The sequence below is a fragment of the Ovis canadensis genome, chromosome 17, assembly GCF_042477335.2.
Source record: "Ovis canadensis isolate MfBH-ARS-UI-01 breed Bighorn chromosome 17, ARS-UI_OviCan_v2, whole genome shotgun sequence".
NCBI classification, from domain to species: Eukaryota; Metazoa; Chordata; class Mammalia; order Artiodactyla; family Bovidae; genus Ovis; species Ovis canadensis.
Genome location: NC_091261.1, coordinates 13,283,235 through 13,297,914, shown reverse-complemented (window position 1 = coordinate 13,297,914; position 14,680 = coordinate 13,283,235). Strand labels below are relative to the sequence as shown.

The window sequence follows — 14,680 nt, the reverse complement described above, 5'->3', positions numbered from 1 at the left end:
TGCCAGGAGTTGACTCATTGGAAAAGACTCTGGTGCTGGGAGGGATTGGGATCAGGAGAAGAAGGGGACGCCCGAGGATGAGATGGCTGGATGGCATCACTGACTCGATGGACGTGAGTCTGAGTGAACTCTGGGAGATGGTGATGGACAGGGAGGCCTGGCATGCTGTGATACATGGGGGCGCAGAGAGTTGGACATGACTGAGCGACTGAACTGAACTGAGCGACTAACACTTCACTTGGCCTAAAGAACTGACTTTCAATAACAGTGGTCACTAATAGCAGCCCTTGCAAGGAAATGCTGTAATATAAAATATATATTTGGAAAATAAATCAGAGTATAACTTACCTATAGATATAAGTAATTATATTAAAAAATGATTTTACAGGGCAATAAAATTACAGAAAAGAAAACAAGATTCTAATATATCTATGGCAACATATTTGAAGAAGACATGGTACATATATACAATGGAATATTAGCCATAAGAAAGAACAAAATAATGCCATTTGGAGCAACATAGATGGACCTAGTGATTGCCTGGGTGAAGAGATTGTACCGAGTGATGTCAGATAGAGAAACACAAATATGTGCTGTCACTTATATGTGGAATCAAACAAACGGTACAAATGAACTTACCTACAAAATAGAAATAGAGTTACAGATGGAGAAAATAGACTTATGGTTACCAGGAAGTAAAATAGATAACTAAGAAGGACCTACTGTAGAGCACAGGGAACTCTACTCAATACTCTGTAACAGCCTATATGGGAAAAATAATCTAAAAAGAATGGACATATGTGTATAAATAACCGATTCACTTTGATGTACACCTGAAACTTACACAACGTTGTACTCCAATAAAAATCAAAACAAAAAAACCACCCCTGTCCTGGCTGATACCCAGAGCTGCCTTACTTGAGCAGTAGAGGTCAGTGCTGCTCTTCATAAATGTAGAAGGATTGTTTGCAAAAGTGCTCATGGTGAATACTTTATTAATGGATACTATTAAGTCTGTTTGGATGAAGCCTATAGTACAAATTTTAAGGGAAGTATCCCTTTATTAGTTGAGCTCTTTTTTGTTTTTAATTCACCAATATAGGAGATCCCTTTATTCTATATTAAAAGTCAGTAACTTGTATATATGCAGCTAAAACATATGATGGGGGAAAGATCTCATTTATAGCAATGAGAAATGAAAAAATATTCAAGACATGAGAAAAATGAAAAGGCATAAAAAGATTTTAATTAATGAAAATATATCTTATGAAGATTCAAATTTATAAATGTCTGTTATCATTGATCTAATCTTGGGCACATTTTACAGGAAATACTGTTAATTTTTGTTTATTTTTGGCTGCACTGTGTCTTCGTTGCTTTGCATGGGCTTGCTCTAGATGTGGTGTGTGGGGCGGCTCTTCAGTGCACCGGGTTCTCTCGGTGCAGAGCACAGGCTGTCAGGCATGCCGGCTTCAGTAGCTGCAGCACTCAGGCTCTAGGGCTCAGGCTCAGAAGGTATGGCCCACAGGCTTAGTTGCTCTGTGCATGTGCAGTCTTCCTGGATCAGGGATCAAAACTGTGTCCCCTGGATTGACAGGCAGATTCCTATTGACTGCACCACCAGTGAAGTTTGAAAATACTATTAATTAATTCAAGACATTGTTATTAAATAATGAAAAAAATTGTTAATGTTATAAAATACTCCAAGTAATTTTTTTTTCATTTTCTAGAGTTTTAGTGCTGATACTTTTATATATACTTAATATATAAAACTTTAAGTGATTTATTGAGTTGTTTGAAAACACAGCTTCTCTTTTTAATGCACAATTTATGCTTTTCTTAAAAAAAAAAATAAAGCCAGGTTGATTACAATCAGTTGATCTTAACTTTCCCTTTGAAATAGTTCAGCAGACCCCAGAAGCCATTTCAGCCTAACTTACTGAAAGATAATGGGGGAGGGGGTGTTACTATTTAAAAGGACATTCAGTTCTGTTCAGTTCAGTCACTCAGTCATGTCCAACTCTTTGTGACCCCATGAATCGCAGCACGCCAGGCCTCCCTGTCCAACACCAACTCCCGGAGTTTACGCAACTCATGTCCATTGAGTCGGTGATGCCTTCCAGCCATCTCAACCTCTGTCGTCCCCTTCTCCTCCTGCTCCCAATCCCTCCCAGCATCAGGGTCTTTGCCAATGAATCAAATCTTCGCATAAGGTGGCCAAAATATTGCAGCTTCAGCTTTAGCATCATTCCTTCCAAAGAACACCCAGGACTGATCTCCTTTAGGATGGACTGGTTGCATCTCCTTGCAGTCCAAGGGACTCTCAAGAGTCTTCTCCAACACCACAGTTCAAAAGCATCAATTCTTCAGCGCTCAGCTTTATTCACAGTCCATTTCTCACACTGATACATGACTACTGGAAAAACCATAGCCTTGACTAGATGGACCTTTGTTGGCAAAGTAATGTCTCTGTTTTTGAATATGCTATCTAGGTTGGTCATAACTTACCTTCCAAGGAGTAAGCGTCTTTTAATTTCAAGGCTGCAGTCACCATCTGCAGTTATTTTGGAGCCCAGAAAAATAAATTCTGACACTGTTTCCACTGTTTCCCCATCTACTTCCCATGAAGTGATGGGACCAGATGCCATGATCTTCATTTTCTGAATGTTGATTTTTAAGCCAACTTTTTCACTCTCCTCTTTCACTTTCATCAAGAGGCTCGTTAGGTCCTCTTCACTTTCCTCCGTAAGGGTAGTGTCATCTGCATATCTGAGGTTATTGATATTTCTCCCTGCAATCTTGATTCCAGCCTGTGCTTCTTCCAGCCCAGTGTTTCTCATGATGTACTCTGCATAGAAATTAAATAAGCAAGGTGACAATATACAGCCTTGACGTACTCCTTTTCCTATTTGGAACCAGTCTGTTGTTTCACGTCCAGTTCTAACTGTTGCTTCCTGTCCTGCATACAGGTTTCTCAAGAGGCAGGTCAGGTGGTCTGGTATTCCCATCTCTTTCAGAATTTTCCACAGTGTATTGTGATCCACACAGTCAAAGGCTTTGGCATAGTCAATAAAAGCAGAAATAGATGTTTTTTCTGGAACTCTTGCTTTTTTGACAATCCAGCGGATGTTGGCAATTTGATCTCTGATTCCTCTGCCTTTTCTAAAACCAGCTTGAACATCTGGAAGTTCATGGTTCATATATTGCTGAAGCCTGGCTTGGAGAATAGTTTAAACAAAGATAATCAGTATTTAATTTTGTTCATTCAACTATTCACTCATTCTATGTTCACAAACTAGTTCAATGTATATTATTATTTGTCAAAACCTATCATGTGAAGACTTGACTCTTCCGAAATGACCCTGATGCTCAGAGGGATTGGGGCCCAGAGGAGAAGGGGACGACAGAGGATGAGATGGCTGGAAGGTATCACCGACTTGATGGACATGAGTTTGCATAAACTCCAGGAGTTGGTGATGGACAGGGAGGCCTGGCATGCTGTGATTCATGGGTTTGCAAAGAGTCGGACACAACTGAGCGGCTGAACTGAACTGATTATGTGCCAGGTGTCTGATATAACTATATAGTAACTCAAACGACAAGTTTCAAGTCCAAAAGCCTTTTGAAGTCATTTTTCCCTGGGGAGAAGGTTTGGGTCTGTAAGTTACTGTTCCCAAAGCTCCACATTTCCCCTGCTTTGGCACAAGGTTTCAAGTTCAGCACATATAAGCAGTTTTTTTTTTTTAAATTTTTGTCTACCCCTTGAAACACAAGGACTTCCCTAGTGGTTCAGACGGTGAAGTGTCTGTCTACAATGCGGGAGACATGGGTTCGATCCCTGGGTCAGGAAGATCCACTGGAGAAGGAAATGGCAATCCACTCCAGTACCATTGCCTGGAAAATCCCATGGACAGAGGAGCCTGGTAGGCTACAGTCCATGAGAGTCGGACACGATTGAGCGACTTTCCTTTCCTTTCTAAATACAAAGCTTCATGAGGACAGGGTGCTTGTCCATTTTGGTGACCAAAGTATCCTTGGCCTCTAGCACAAGGTAGGTGCTCTATAAACATTTGATGTATGCAGATTGCCTTGTGTGCTGTTACTGAGCCTGACTTGAATTGTAAAAGTATCAAGGACAAATTCATTGACTATCGGTGCCGGCAAGTCCACCCTTCTTGCCAGAGAGCTGCTGGGCAGGGTGGATTATTTCTGTTTTCTCTGTCACTGATTTACTGCCCTTGACTTACATAAGGGGATCAGCTACTACAAAGAACCCTGCACTATTGATCTAAAAGTATAACTGCACAAATAGTACTCCCTTCCTCCTCCACCAATGGCATCAACGTTTTTTTTTTTTTAAAGAAGTATTTTAGTAAGCAGAATCTCTGCAAATGTATTTCTTCTCATTGAAACTATAGTAATTTACTGTGTAATATTACACACTTTAGAGTGTTAGTATAGCTGTATAAAACTATGAAAACTCTAGCAATAACTAGGCTTAAACTCATAGTTATTACCACTCCATCAGTCATGCCTCTCACACACATATGAATATCCAACCCACACTCGCATAGTACAGTGAAAATGTAAGAGAAAATAAGGATGGGAGTCTGAGACACTATAGTTTCAAGAAAAAATGGCTAGCCAATTCAACAACAGCAAACCTGGGCCATTTCTTTACCATGTTTGCATTTTGTTGGGCAATATGTTGTAATGGGCACAGAGTGTGAACTAATTAGACAGACATGGATCAAATCCTGGTACCAGTACACCTTGAGTTCTTTACTTAACCTCTGAGCCTCAGTTTCATCATTTTTAGAACTTAAAGTAAAAAAGTGATTATTAGAACTTGGCATTTGAGGCCTGTTTCAATGAAAAGATAGTTCACTCATTCATTCTATGATTTTTTTAATCAAATGCCTACTATGTCTTTCTTATTCACCAGTGTATCCTCATCTTCTATTACACTGCTTGTCACATAGAAAGCCCTCAAGAGCTATTTGTGGAATGAGTGTTCAGTCTCAGTCTTATGGAATGTAAATTTTAGTAGCTTCCTTCACTTTCCTGGTGATGATGGTGAGAATGCCTGTCAGAACAGAACAGAAAAGTGAGACTGTAAACGAATTTTCACTTTAATGTTGTACAAGATACTGTGATATAATAGAAGGAATTTTAAAAATTAACAGACCTCTGGAAATTAAATAATTGTTCTACTGCTAGTTGATGTAATGTCAGTGTTTGAAAGTGAAGTAATAATGTGATAATGTTACCTCAAAAAAAAATTTTTAGTTTTCTTAACATAGTTGTTTTAAATCAGTAAAAGTCTGACATCATTAAAACCCTGTCCAGATGGTTAAAATGGTCTTTTTGTCAGTTATATTTTGAAGGAAAGTATTATTGCATCTTACTCTAATTAACATGCAGATACATACATCTGATTTCCTCAGAGTGTGTATTCTTCTAAGAATGTCTCTCAGTCATGTACAACTCTTTGTGACCCTATGGACTGCAGCACACCAGGCTCCTCTGTCCATGGGGATTCTCCAAGCAAGAATACTGGAGTGAGTTGCCGTGCCCTTCTCATGCCAGGGGATCTTCCCAACACAGGGCTCGAACCCAGGTCCCTGGTGTTGAAGGTGGATTCTTTACCATCTGAGCCACCAGGGAAACCCAATGAATGAGATGTAAATTTGGAATAATTCATTCAACTGTTTTTCTTATTTTAAACTTAATACTTTGATTCTATAAATCTGAGTTTAAAAGATTTAGGAATGCAGCTTAAGCTATCCAGAGAAGAAAGAAATTTAGTGTGTCTCATTCCATTATCAGCAGTCCATTTCCAAGCATTATTTAAAACATACTCTTCAAATCCAAACCTGGGTCTTTTTAATAAAATCACTTAAAATTGAATGACAAAGGTTTCACTTTCCATACCAAAAAGTCCAGAAAATGCTGTAAAGCAGCACACTTGCTAGGATTTATGCTGTTGGCTTTGGTTTTCCTATTGATTCTTGTAAGACTGCAAAAAAATGAAAAGATAAGAGAGATGCATTTGTTAGCGTATAGGAAATCATGAAAGGAAATGGGACACATTTAGTGTCTGAACTTATATTTAAAATAGGTAAATGAAGGCTTCCCTGATAGATCGAACACGACTGAGAGACTTTCACTTTCTTTTCACTTTAAATGAAGGCTTCACTAATGTTAAAATAATTGTTTTAAAGATAATATAAAAATAAATTTTAAATATCTATCCAGTCACCATAATAATGATTTTCATTTAGGAATCTGTAATCTACTAATCATTTTAATACAGTTTACAATTATTTGAAAGTTTTAATGTATCAATAAAGAACAAAATATGAAAACTGGTTAGAGCAAAAAACAACTACATTTTCTTTTTGATGTTTGTCTATCGTAGCATAAGGCATGAATATTAATTTTGCTATTCTGATTAATGTCTGAAAGATAAGATGAACATATGGTACTGTAATTCTTGAGTTAAGTGGCCTTTTCAAAAACTAAATTACAGGATTACCTCCAAACAACATTTATGGTAAGCGTTTAGTGAATTCACAGTGTTAGTGGGTGCTTGGAAGTAGGTCCAATATTTTGTGCTCAGATTAAAAGTATTTTTTTCTTCACACTTTCTTTGGGAGCCTGTGTAGCATCCACGTTATTTCACAGGAAATGTAATACACAGCTCTTTTAGGAATTTCCCTATTTCCCATCATGTTGTCCAATTAAATGAACTAAGGAACTTTGGTATTACTAAAACTTGGCCAACAGAGAACGATTGTATGACAAGTAAATAAGTCTTGCTGGGAAGATGTTGCTTAAGGGATAAAATGGCTCAGTCAACAAGTAAACCAAAAAATTAAATGTTAACTAAGGAAGGTAACCACTTGAAAAGGGATAGCTAACACAGGATTCAGGTATATATAGGATTGAAGATCTCTCAGTTAAGTCCAAAGCAAAGGATGATTTCTTGGAACTTCCAAAAATTTAAAACCATGAAACATCTATTACTGCTACTTCTGTGTGCTTGTATAGTTCAGGCCGGATATCTTGACTATGATGAGGTGACTTTTACATATTATTATATTCTTACTAATACTATTAATATAAAATATAACCAAATCATAATCTTACCTGAATATTTATTTTAACGAAATTCACATTGATTTTAGTCATGAAATTGAATTGTTAATTTCTAGGACCTATTTTAGTTAAAGAATGTTGTATAGTATTTCTTACATAAAAACAAAATAATGATTTCTCATTTTCTGCTTTATCATCTTTATTTTCACAGGTAGACGATAACAGAGCTAAGGTAAGATGTGCTTTTCCTGATTGTTGTTGTCCTGAGTAGTATGATTTTCATTTAGTTGAAAACTTGAAAATTTCACAGACTATAAAATAAAAGAGCAGTATTTTAAAAGAAAAAAGCTGTAATTTCTGGGTAGCTCTTTGGTGAAGGAAGGTAATATATAGCTCCTGAGGTTCTTGGCTATTGGTAAATGAAAATTGTGAACTAAATCTAAAAGTAAAACAGGTCACATTCTGTGATATAAGATTAAAAATTGTTTTTTTACTGAAAAATTTATATATTGTTATTGTTAATGGTTATGAAATATAGCACTCCATTTAGTTTATTCATTCATAGAATAGTTTTGCCTCAAGTATCACTCCTACTGGCTTGGAGATGTCAAAATACAAAAATACATTTAGAAAAATGACACTTTTAAGAATTTAAATTTTATTATCAGATGACTCCTAATCTAATTACTTGTATATAACACAGTATCTGCCACACTAGAAATAAAAGTACACAGTGAATGAAGTAATTAAATGAAATGATTCATTTTGGATCATTTGTTGAATTTAAATGGAACCTAATATATAGCTCCTGAAATAATATATAGCTCCTTTTAATTATCAAAGTAGACATATAAAAAGATAGTTATATGGTTAATTGAGTTAGGTAAGAAAAATGTAAAGAATGTGTAAGAATCAACTTTAATGAAGCAGTAGGCTAAGCACTTTTACATTCCTTCTCGCTGACTAATCTACAGAGATAGTTTACTTTTTTATCCTTCCAACTGGATTTTCTAGTTTTAGTTATTTCAATAAGTGGTCTTCATAAACCTAAATATCCATATAATTTCTTTTAAACAGTTTTCATTTCCTTTTCTCTAGTAAAGCTAGATCACCATTGCTACCTTTCTAATGATACTCTAAAAGAAAGTGTTTTTCTTCTGTTATAATTTTATTTGTAATAAACAGATGAATCACATTTCATAAAATTTCTGTTAGAACAGACCATCTTTGACTACGACCATATCTTCAAAATATATATTTCCTACAAATCTTCATACATTATTATTTTTATTGCAATTACACATAACATACTGTAGTTTAATTTCAGAAGTTAAGCAGGGGAATCTGGAACCAATCTGCCCAGGTTTAAAGCCTAGCACTCTCCTACTAAATGTATTGTCTCTTACTGAATAAATGATAGTAAAATTCCAAATACAGTCATTCAATGACCTCTAGACCCACAAGATAGCTAGAGAGCTTAGTCTCTGGTACAAATGTAGTCCTTTGTTAATTTTTAATTAAACCCTGAAAATGAAAGGTGTGGTGGCGGTGGTGGTGGTTTAGTTGTTAAGTCGTGTCTGACTCTGCAACCCCATGGGCTGTATAGCCTGCCAGGCTCCTCTGTCCATGGAATTCTCCAGGCTAGAATACTGGAGTGGGTTGCCATTTCCTTCTATACCTGAAAGGTGTAATTACTGACAAAGACCATATGATGATAAGAAAGTTAATCCAGGCCAGCACTTTTGCATTGTATTGCATATTTTCTACTTCACCATCTTTTAATGTTATATTTTTAATTTGCAAATAATTTAATTGCAATGCACATAAACTAAGAATTATTTAAATGAAATAATTATTTTAAATGAGAAATCATGGCATTTGATAAAGCAGTCATGTAAGAAACTTCATGAGAATGATTTGACAATTTTGTTAATAGAAGACAAGATTGGAGTTAATAGTGGAAAAGCCATTTATACTATAGTATCTGTTACTGTTATGTGTGATTGCAATAAAGATAATAATGAGAAATTAATATGTGCCAGGCACTCTTCTAAGGGTGCACATGCAATAAGTCATTTAATACTTAAAATCATCTTATATAGCAGATACTATGACTACCTTTGTTTTAGAGATAAAGTAATTCACCCTCAGTCTTTAGAACTAGAAAGTGGTGTGGGTCAGGACTTGAGACCAAGTAGTCTGGCTCCAGAATACCTTATTCCTTTACAAACGTGTTAGAGTCAATTGGTGTCTTATTACAAATACATTTGTTTTTAATACATCTATATTGCCACTGAAGTATTATTAACTAAGAGCTAGTGAAATAATCAATTCGTAAAAATTAAAAGTAATAAATAATTACTGGAATTTAGTAATCCAAGTGGCTTGAGAACGTTTATTCATCCTGACAGTATAGATTTCATAGTATTTTGTGTGTTCTAATGTATAGATTTCAGGAATCTGAGTTCATTGCTATTCATTATCTGATGCAACTTTTTTTTAAGGACTCTTTTTAAAACTCCTCCAGGTACAATAGCTCTTTGCACTGTTTTTCTTTCTGCTCGTATTGAAGAGACCTGGGGAACCTATTGATTTACCGACAATAGCTAGTCAGTTGATGATCCTTAAGGAAATCATCATTTAGTAACCTAAGTTATAAAATGAGACTGTTGGGATACTACATCTCAAGTTTTCTGCAACACTCTTCATTTTATTTCTGCCTGGCCCCCTGAAGTTACCTTTGGATGCCCGCGGTCATCGGCCCTATGACAAGAGGAGGGAAGAGGCCCCCAGCCTGAGACCTGTGCCCCCTCCCATCAGCGGAGGTGGCTATCGGCCTCGTCCCGTCACAGAAACTGCGCGCCAGAAGAAAGTGGAGAGAAAGCCCCCTGATGCTGATGGCTGCCTGCACGCGGACCCAGACCTGGTGGGTGCACACGTGGCTCTGTCCGCCATGGGCCTCCCATGTGGAGAAAGCCGCATTCATGTGCCGTCCTGATGAGCACTGACCCACGTTACCATCACTGTCATTTTGCTTGCTTCTTTTGGATGTAAATACAGAACAGAAACTTACTGGGCTTTGGGCTAAGGGTGCTTTTCTAGTTTCCTTTGATCTGCAACCAAGATTACAAATCAGGACAGGATGTTGCCTCTCCTTCGTACTTGCCCACTTTGTTCAGGTGGTAATACTTTCATACCTAATTACCTTTGTTCTATGGTAAGGATTATTTTTAATCTTCAGAGAATTATAATGGTGAGTCTAGAACTTCTAGTCTTATATAAAGAAAATCAAATTGCAAGTTTTTATATTGGTGAAAGTTATCATTGAATTTTCACTATGTGCTTGTTTTGCAAATACCTCAATCCTACATCTTATGGTGGCTATTTTCTTTGTATATAGGGTGTGTTGTGTCCTACAGGATGTCAGTTGCAAGATACTTTGGTAAAACAGGAACGACCAGTCCGAAAGAGTGTAGAAGATTTACGTAATAATGTGGAGTCTGTTTCCCAGACCTCTTCTTCCACCTTTGAATATATAACTCAGCTAAAAAACATATGGAAACAAAGGCAGAATCAAGTAAAAGGTAGATATCCTTGTGGTTTCTGTTTGATTCTATTACAAAATTGAAACTGTCAGAGTGCTATGGGAATGCACAGTTCTGAGAAGATCCAAGTCACTAGATGAGCCTGGGTAGTTCAGTATGAGCCTGATTACCCCAAGGTCCTCACTTAGGCATCTTTGCCTGCAGCTTGTTATGTAAGCACTATTCAACTCTAACTCCAAGTCTAGCATCAGCAAGGATGATTTTCTATGAACATTTTTACTGTGAGTCCTTATTTTTATTCAATAAGAAACTTATGACTCTGAAGATAATATATTCACAGAGTAAAAATTTAGCATTTATAGATTTAACCTTTGACATTTTAGATGTATGTGTCTATGATATCTTCAGTTGAATTGCAAATAATGATCCCATCGTTTGAAATTTGAGATCTGAATTTTGAGTGCTGTTGGTCTGGTGGTTAGGAATCAGCTAGTGACTGAACCAGGCATAGGTGTCTCAGAGAATAGCCTACCCAAATCTGGACATTGTTTCAAAGAATCATGGCATTTCTCTTGCATATTTCTTTTGTATTTCTGCTGCAGTTATGTGCGATGGATAAGTAAATTAAGTGTATCTACTTTATAAGATGTTGAACTTCTGAGATAGAAGGCCTAAGTACTGCTTTCTCCTCTTTTCCTTATCAAAGAAATAAATAAACAACTTATTGAATATATCATTAGGCTTAATTTTTACCTTAATCTAAAGTAAATTACTAGTGTAATGACTAGACTATATGTTAATTTATGTATGCCATGGACCAAATAATTTTCCCTAAGTGCAACTACATATCATGACTGCCCAATGCCCGAGGCTAGTTTATTCTCAAAATCAAAATCATGATTGCATAGTTGAATACATTTAGTTTTTTTGTCAAGAGAAAATGCTGAACATTCCTACACAATTTCATTTTTCCAGATAATGAAAATGTAGTAAATGAGTACTCCTCACATCTGGAAAAGCACCAGTTATATATACATGAGACTGTGAACAGTAATATCCCAACTAAGCTTCGTGTGCTCCGTTCAATTCTGGAAGATTTGAGAAGCAAAATACAAAAATTAGAATCGGATGTCTCAACTCAGATGGAATACTGCCGCACCCCATGTACTGTGACTTGCAATATTCCTGTGGTGTCTGGCAAAGGTAACTAGTTAAAACATATTTCTAGAAGGTTACGAAAGAATTCACACTCTCTGAAAATAAGAGAACTAAAACGAGTTCAGTGGATTTTCCCCAAAAGATCCTAAGTACATCCCAGCACATCATGAAGATATCCCCAGTATACCTAATGCACTTGCCAGCTTTTGAAGAGTAGGAAGCAGCGTAATGATGCTGGTAGCACAATGGGTGTAATGTACATACTTGCTTGAATAGATGGGAACCATGGATAGATGTAGGGATTTCTCCATCACATGTGTTCTGGAAGTTTATGGATATCAGGACACAAAAGGTGAAGAAGGGCTTTCTCACTCCCTTGGAAGATTGGATTTCTTGAAACCGAGTGTGATTTTTAGTAAGAGGAAGCTTCAGTCTCTGTAACATTTATCCTCAAATGTCTAAAATAAAACATTCTTTAGTAATCAGTTATCTTACAAACTTGGTGACTAAATGCAAAGTAATGATATTGTAGTCCCTAAATATAACTTGTTCTCTTACGGTTGCAGAATGTGAGGAAATCATCAGGAATGGAGGTGAAACATCTGAAATGTACCTCATTCAGCCTGAGGATTCTAGCAAACCATATAGAGTATACTGTGATATGAAAACAGAAAAAGGAGGTACGTGTTTGATAGCTTTTGACTATTATGCTGAAATTATTTTGATACCATAAAATGCCAGGAAATAAAACCTAGCTTTAACAAAACTAACAATGAGCCATTTGATTTGGAATTCAATCTGATATTTTAGAAGTTATAAAATATTTCTGATTCACAGTTTTGGGTAAAAGATAAAGCACTTGCAGTTTCCAAAGAGTTTGCACGTTTTCCTTTCACATTTCCTTGTTATGTCTATTTAAGGGCACTAAATATCAGTGGGCATAAATTAAATGGGCAAGGAAAGCAGACATTGCCCCCCAAAGGCACATTATTTGTTATTGGTTAATATGTGTTATTTTTTTTCTTTCAACCAAAGGATGGACAGTAATTCAGAACCGTCAAGATGGTAGTGTTGACTTTGGCAGGAAATGGGATCCATATAAACAAGGATTTGGAAATATTGCAACCAATGCAGAAGGGAAGAAATACTGTGGTATACCAGGTAACAACTGGGAGTACAAAATAAGATCATTCTTTATTTAGATTTTTTTCCATTTAAAAAATATAGTGTTGGTAGTTTGCTTTTAGGAGTTTTAGGAGGTTAAGAAGAATTTACAAAAGGAGCATAAGAGCTAATGATAAGAGGGGAAAGGCAGTTTTTGCTTTCAAAGTTTTTATTTTTGGTGAGATTTTATTTTCTTTTTCCTTTAGGTGAGTATTGGCTTGGAAATGACAAAATTAGCCAGCTTACCAATATGGGACCCACAAAGCTTTTGATTGAAATGGAGGACTGGAAAGGCGATAAGGTGATGGCAATCTATGAAGGATTTACTGTACAGAATGAGGCCAACAAATATCAGCTCTCAGTGAGCAAATACAGAGGAACAGCTGGCAATGCCCTCATAGAAGGGGCTTCTCAACTGGTTGGAGAAAACCGGACCATGACCATCCACAACAGCATGTTCTTCAGCACGTACGACAGAGACAACGACGGCTGGTATGTGCTGCTGCTTCTCTCCTGCTTTCAGTGCCCCGGCTCATGTTGCTGCCTGCAGTCATTAATGACAGCAAACATGATTAGTGACTCTTGTTTCTTGGGTAGTTCCTGTGTGCCAGCACTGTACTAAGCTCTGTCTGAAACACTTCTGCCACTGCTGTCCTCATTTCACACATGAAGAGTAGCAAGATTAAGTAATTTACCCAACATTACATAACCATAAAAGATACAACTGTAATTTGAGCCCAGTTACTTTCTAAGTAGTGAGTACTTAGATTTCTGTATGTCTATCATGGACTGTGTCTTTTGAAACCTCCATTTTGTTTTCTAAGAATCTGTAACACTAAGAGATCTGAAAGCTATCATTTCAGGATAACGTAACGAATAGTGAATTTGCCTCATGGGCCCAATTATCTCCCTTTCTCACTATAGGGCACAGAAAGCCCTTGGTGCATTATTGTGACTTTCCATATAGAATCAGAGGGAAGGAATATTGCACCCAGCACTCCTCTGTGGGCTTTGCAAAGAATTAACTTGAGAGCACTGCAATTGTAATAACTCCAAACAAATTGCCTTTCAGGAAAACTACAGATCCCACAAAGCAGTGTTCTAAAGAGGATGGTGGTGGATGGTGGTATAACCGATGTCACGCAGCCAATCCCAATGGCAGATACTACTGGGGTGGAGCGTACACCTGGGACATGGCAAAGCACGGCACAGACGATGGAGTGGTGTGGATGAACTGGCAGGGCTCCTGGTACTCGATGAAGAAGATGTCCATGAAGATCAGGCCTTACTTCCCAGAGCAATAGTACCCCCCACACAGAGTATTATTCTTCCACATGTAATAACATTTTTGTATATCATGTTATCAGAATTTTTTTTTTCATACCTTATATCTCCCTAAAGCTATCAAAATGTAGTTGGTGTGAGTTTTCAGAAAAAGTTTTTAGGACAAATGACATTAAAAACAGCATATGGTTTTCTTTCATATTTGTCATTTCCATTGTGTACAAAGAAGTAACTAAAAGGATAATTGTGGACAGTCAGTGTTCATAATTTCCATTCCAGTGGATTGTGAGAAATTTCAAATTAGGAAGAGAAATTGAGGTTAAGTAAAATCATGTGTTTAAAATTCACTTTGAACCTCTCTTTATGTAAGAGCTATCACAGAAAACTCAAAAAGATTTATTCATTAAACCAGTTTATGTTACAGTAAA

General features: G+C 36.7%; 1 protein-coding gene across 1 annotated transcript; it reads left to right on the top strand.

Annotated features, from left to right (window-relative positions):
• Window positions 1–6,068: 6,068 nt before the first annotated feature.
• Window positions 6,069–14,680, top strand: FGB (fibrinogen beta chain). Its single transcript, XM_069556643.1, has 9 exons — window positions 6,069–7,082; window positions 7,313–7,333; window positions 9,836–10,027; window positions 10,502–10,685; window positions 11,622–11,849; window positions 12,371–12,484; window positions 12,840–12,965; window positions 13,175–13,460; window positions 14,041–14,680. Exons 1-9 carry the CDS (start codon window positions 6,981–6,983, stop codon window positions 14,270–14,272), a joined length of 1,485 nt encoding a protein of 494 aa, XP_069412744.1. The 5' UTR covers window positions 6,069–6,980; the 3' UTR covers window positions 14,273–14,680.

What these genes read in the sequence shown, in the direction of transcription:
- FGB (XM_069556643.1), top strand. Translation starts at nt 6,981, where the DNA reads ATGATTTCTTGGAACTTCCAAAAATTTAAAACCATGAAACATCTATTA. An exon ending in TAGACGATAACAGAGCTAAG is followed by an intron (nt 7,334 to 9,835) that starts GTAAGATGTGCT and finishes GGCCCCCTGAAG; the next exon opens with TTACCTTTGGATGCCCGCGG. An exon ending in TATGAAAACAGAAAAAGGAG is followed by an intron (nt 12,485 to 12,839) that starts GTACGTGTTTGA and finishes TTTCAACCAAAG; the next exon opens with GATGGACAGTAATTCAGAAC.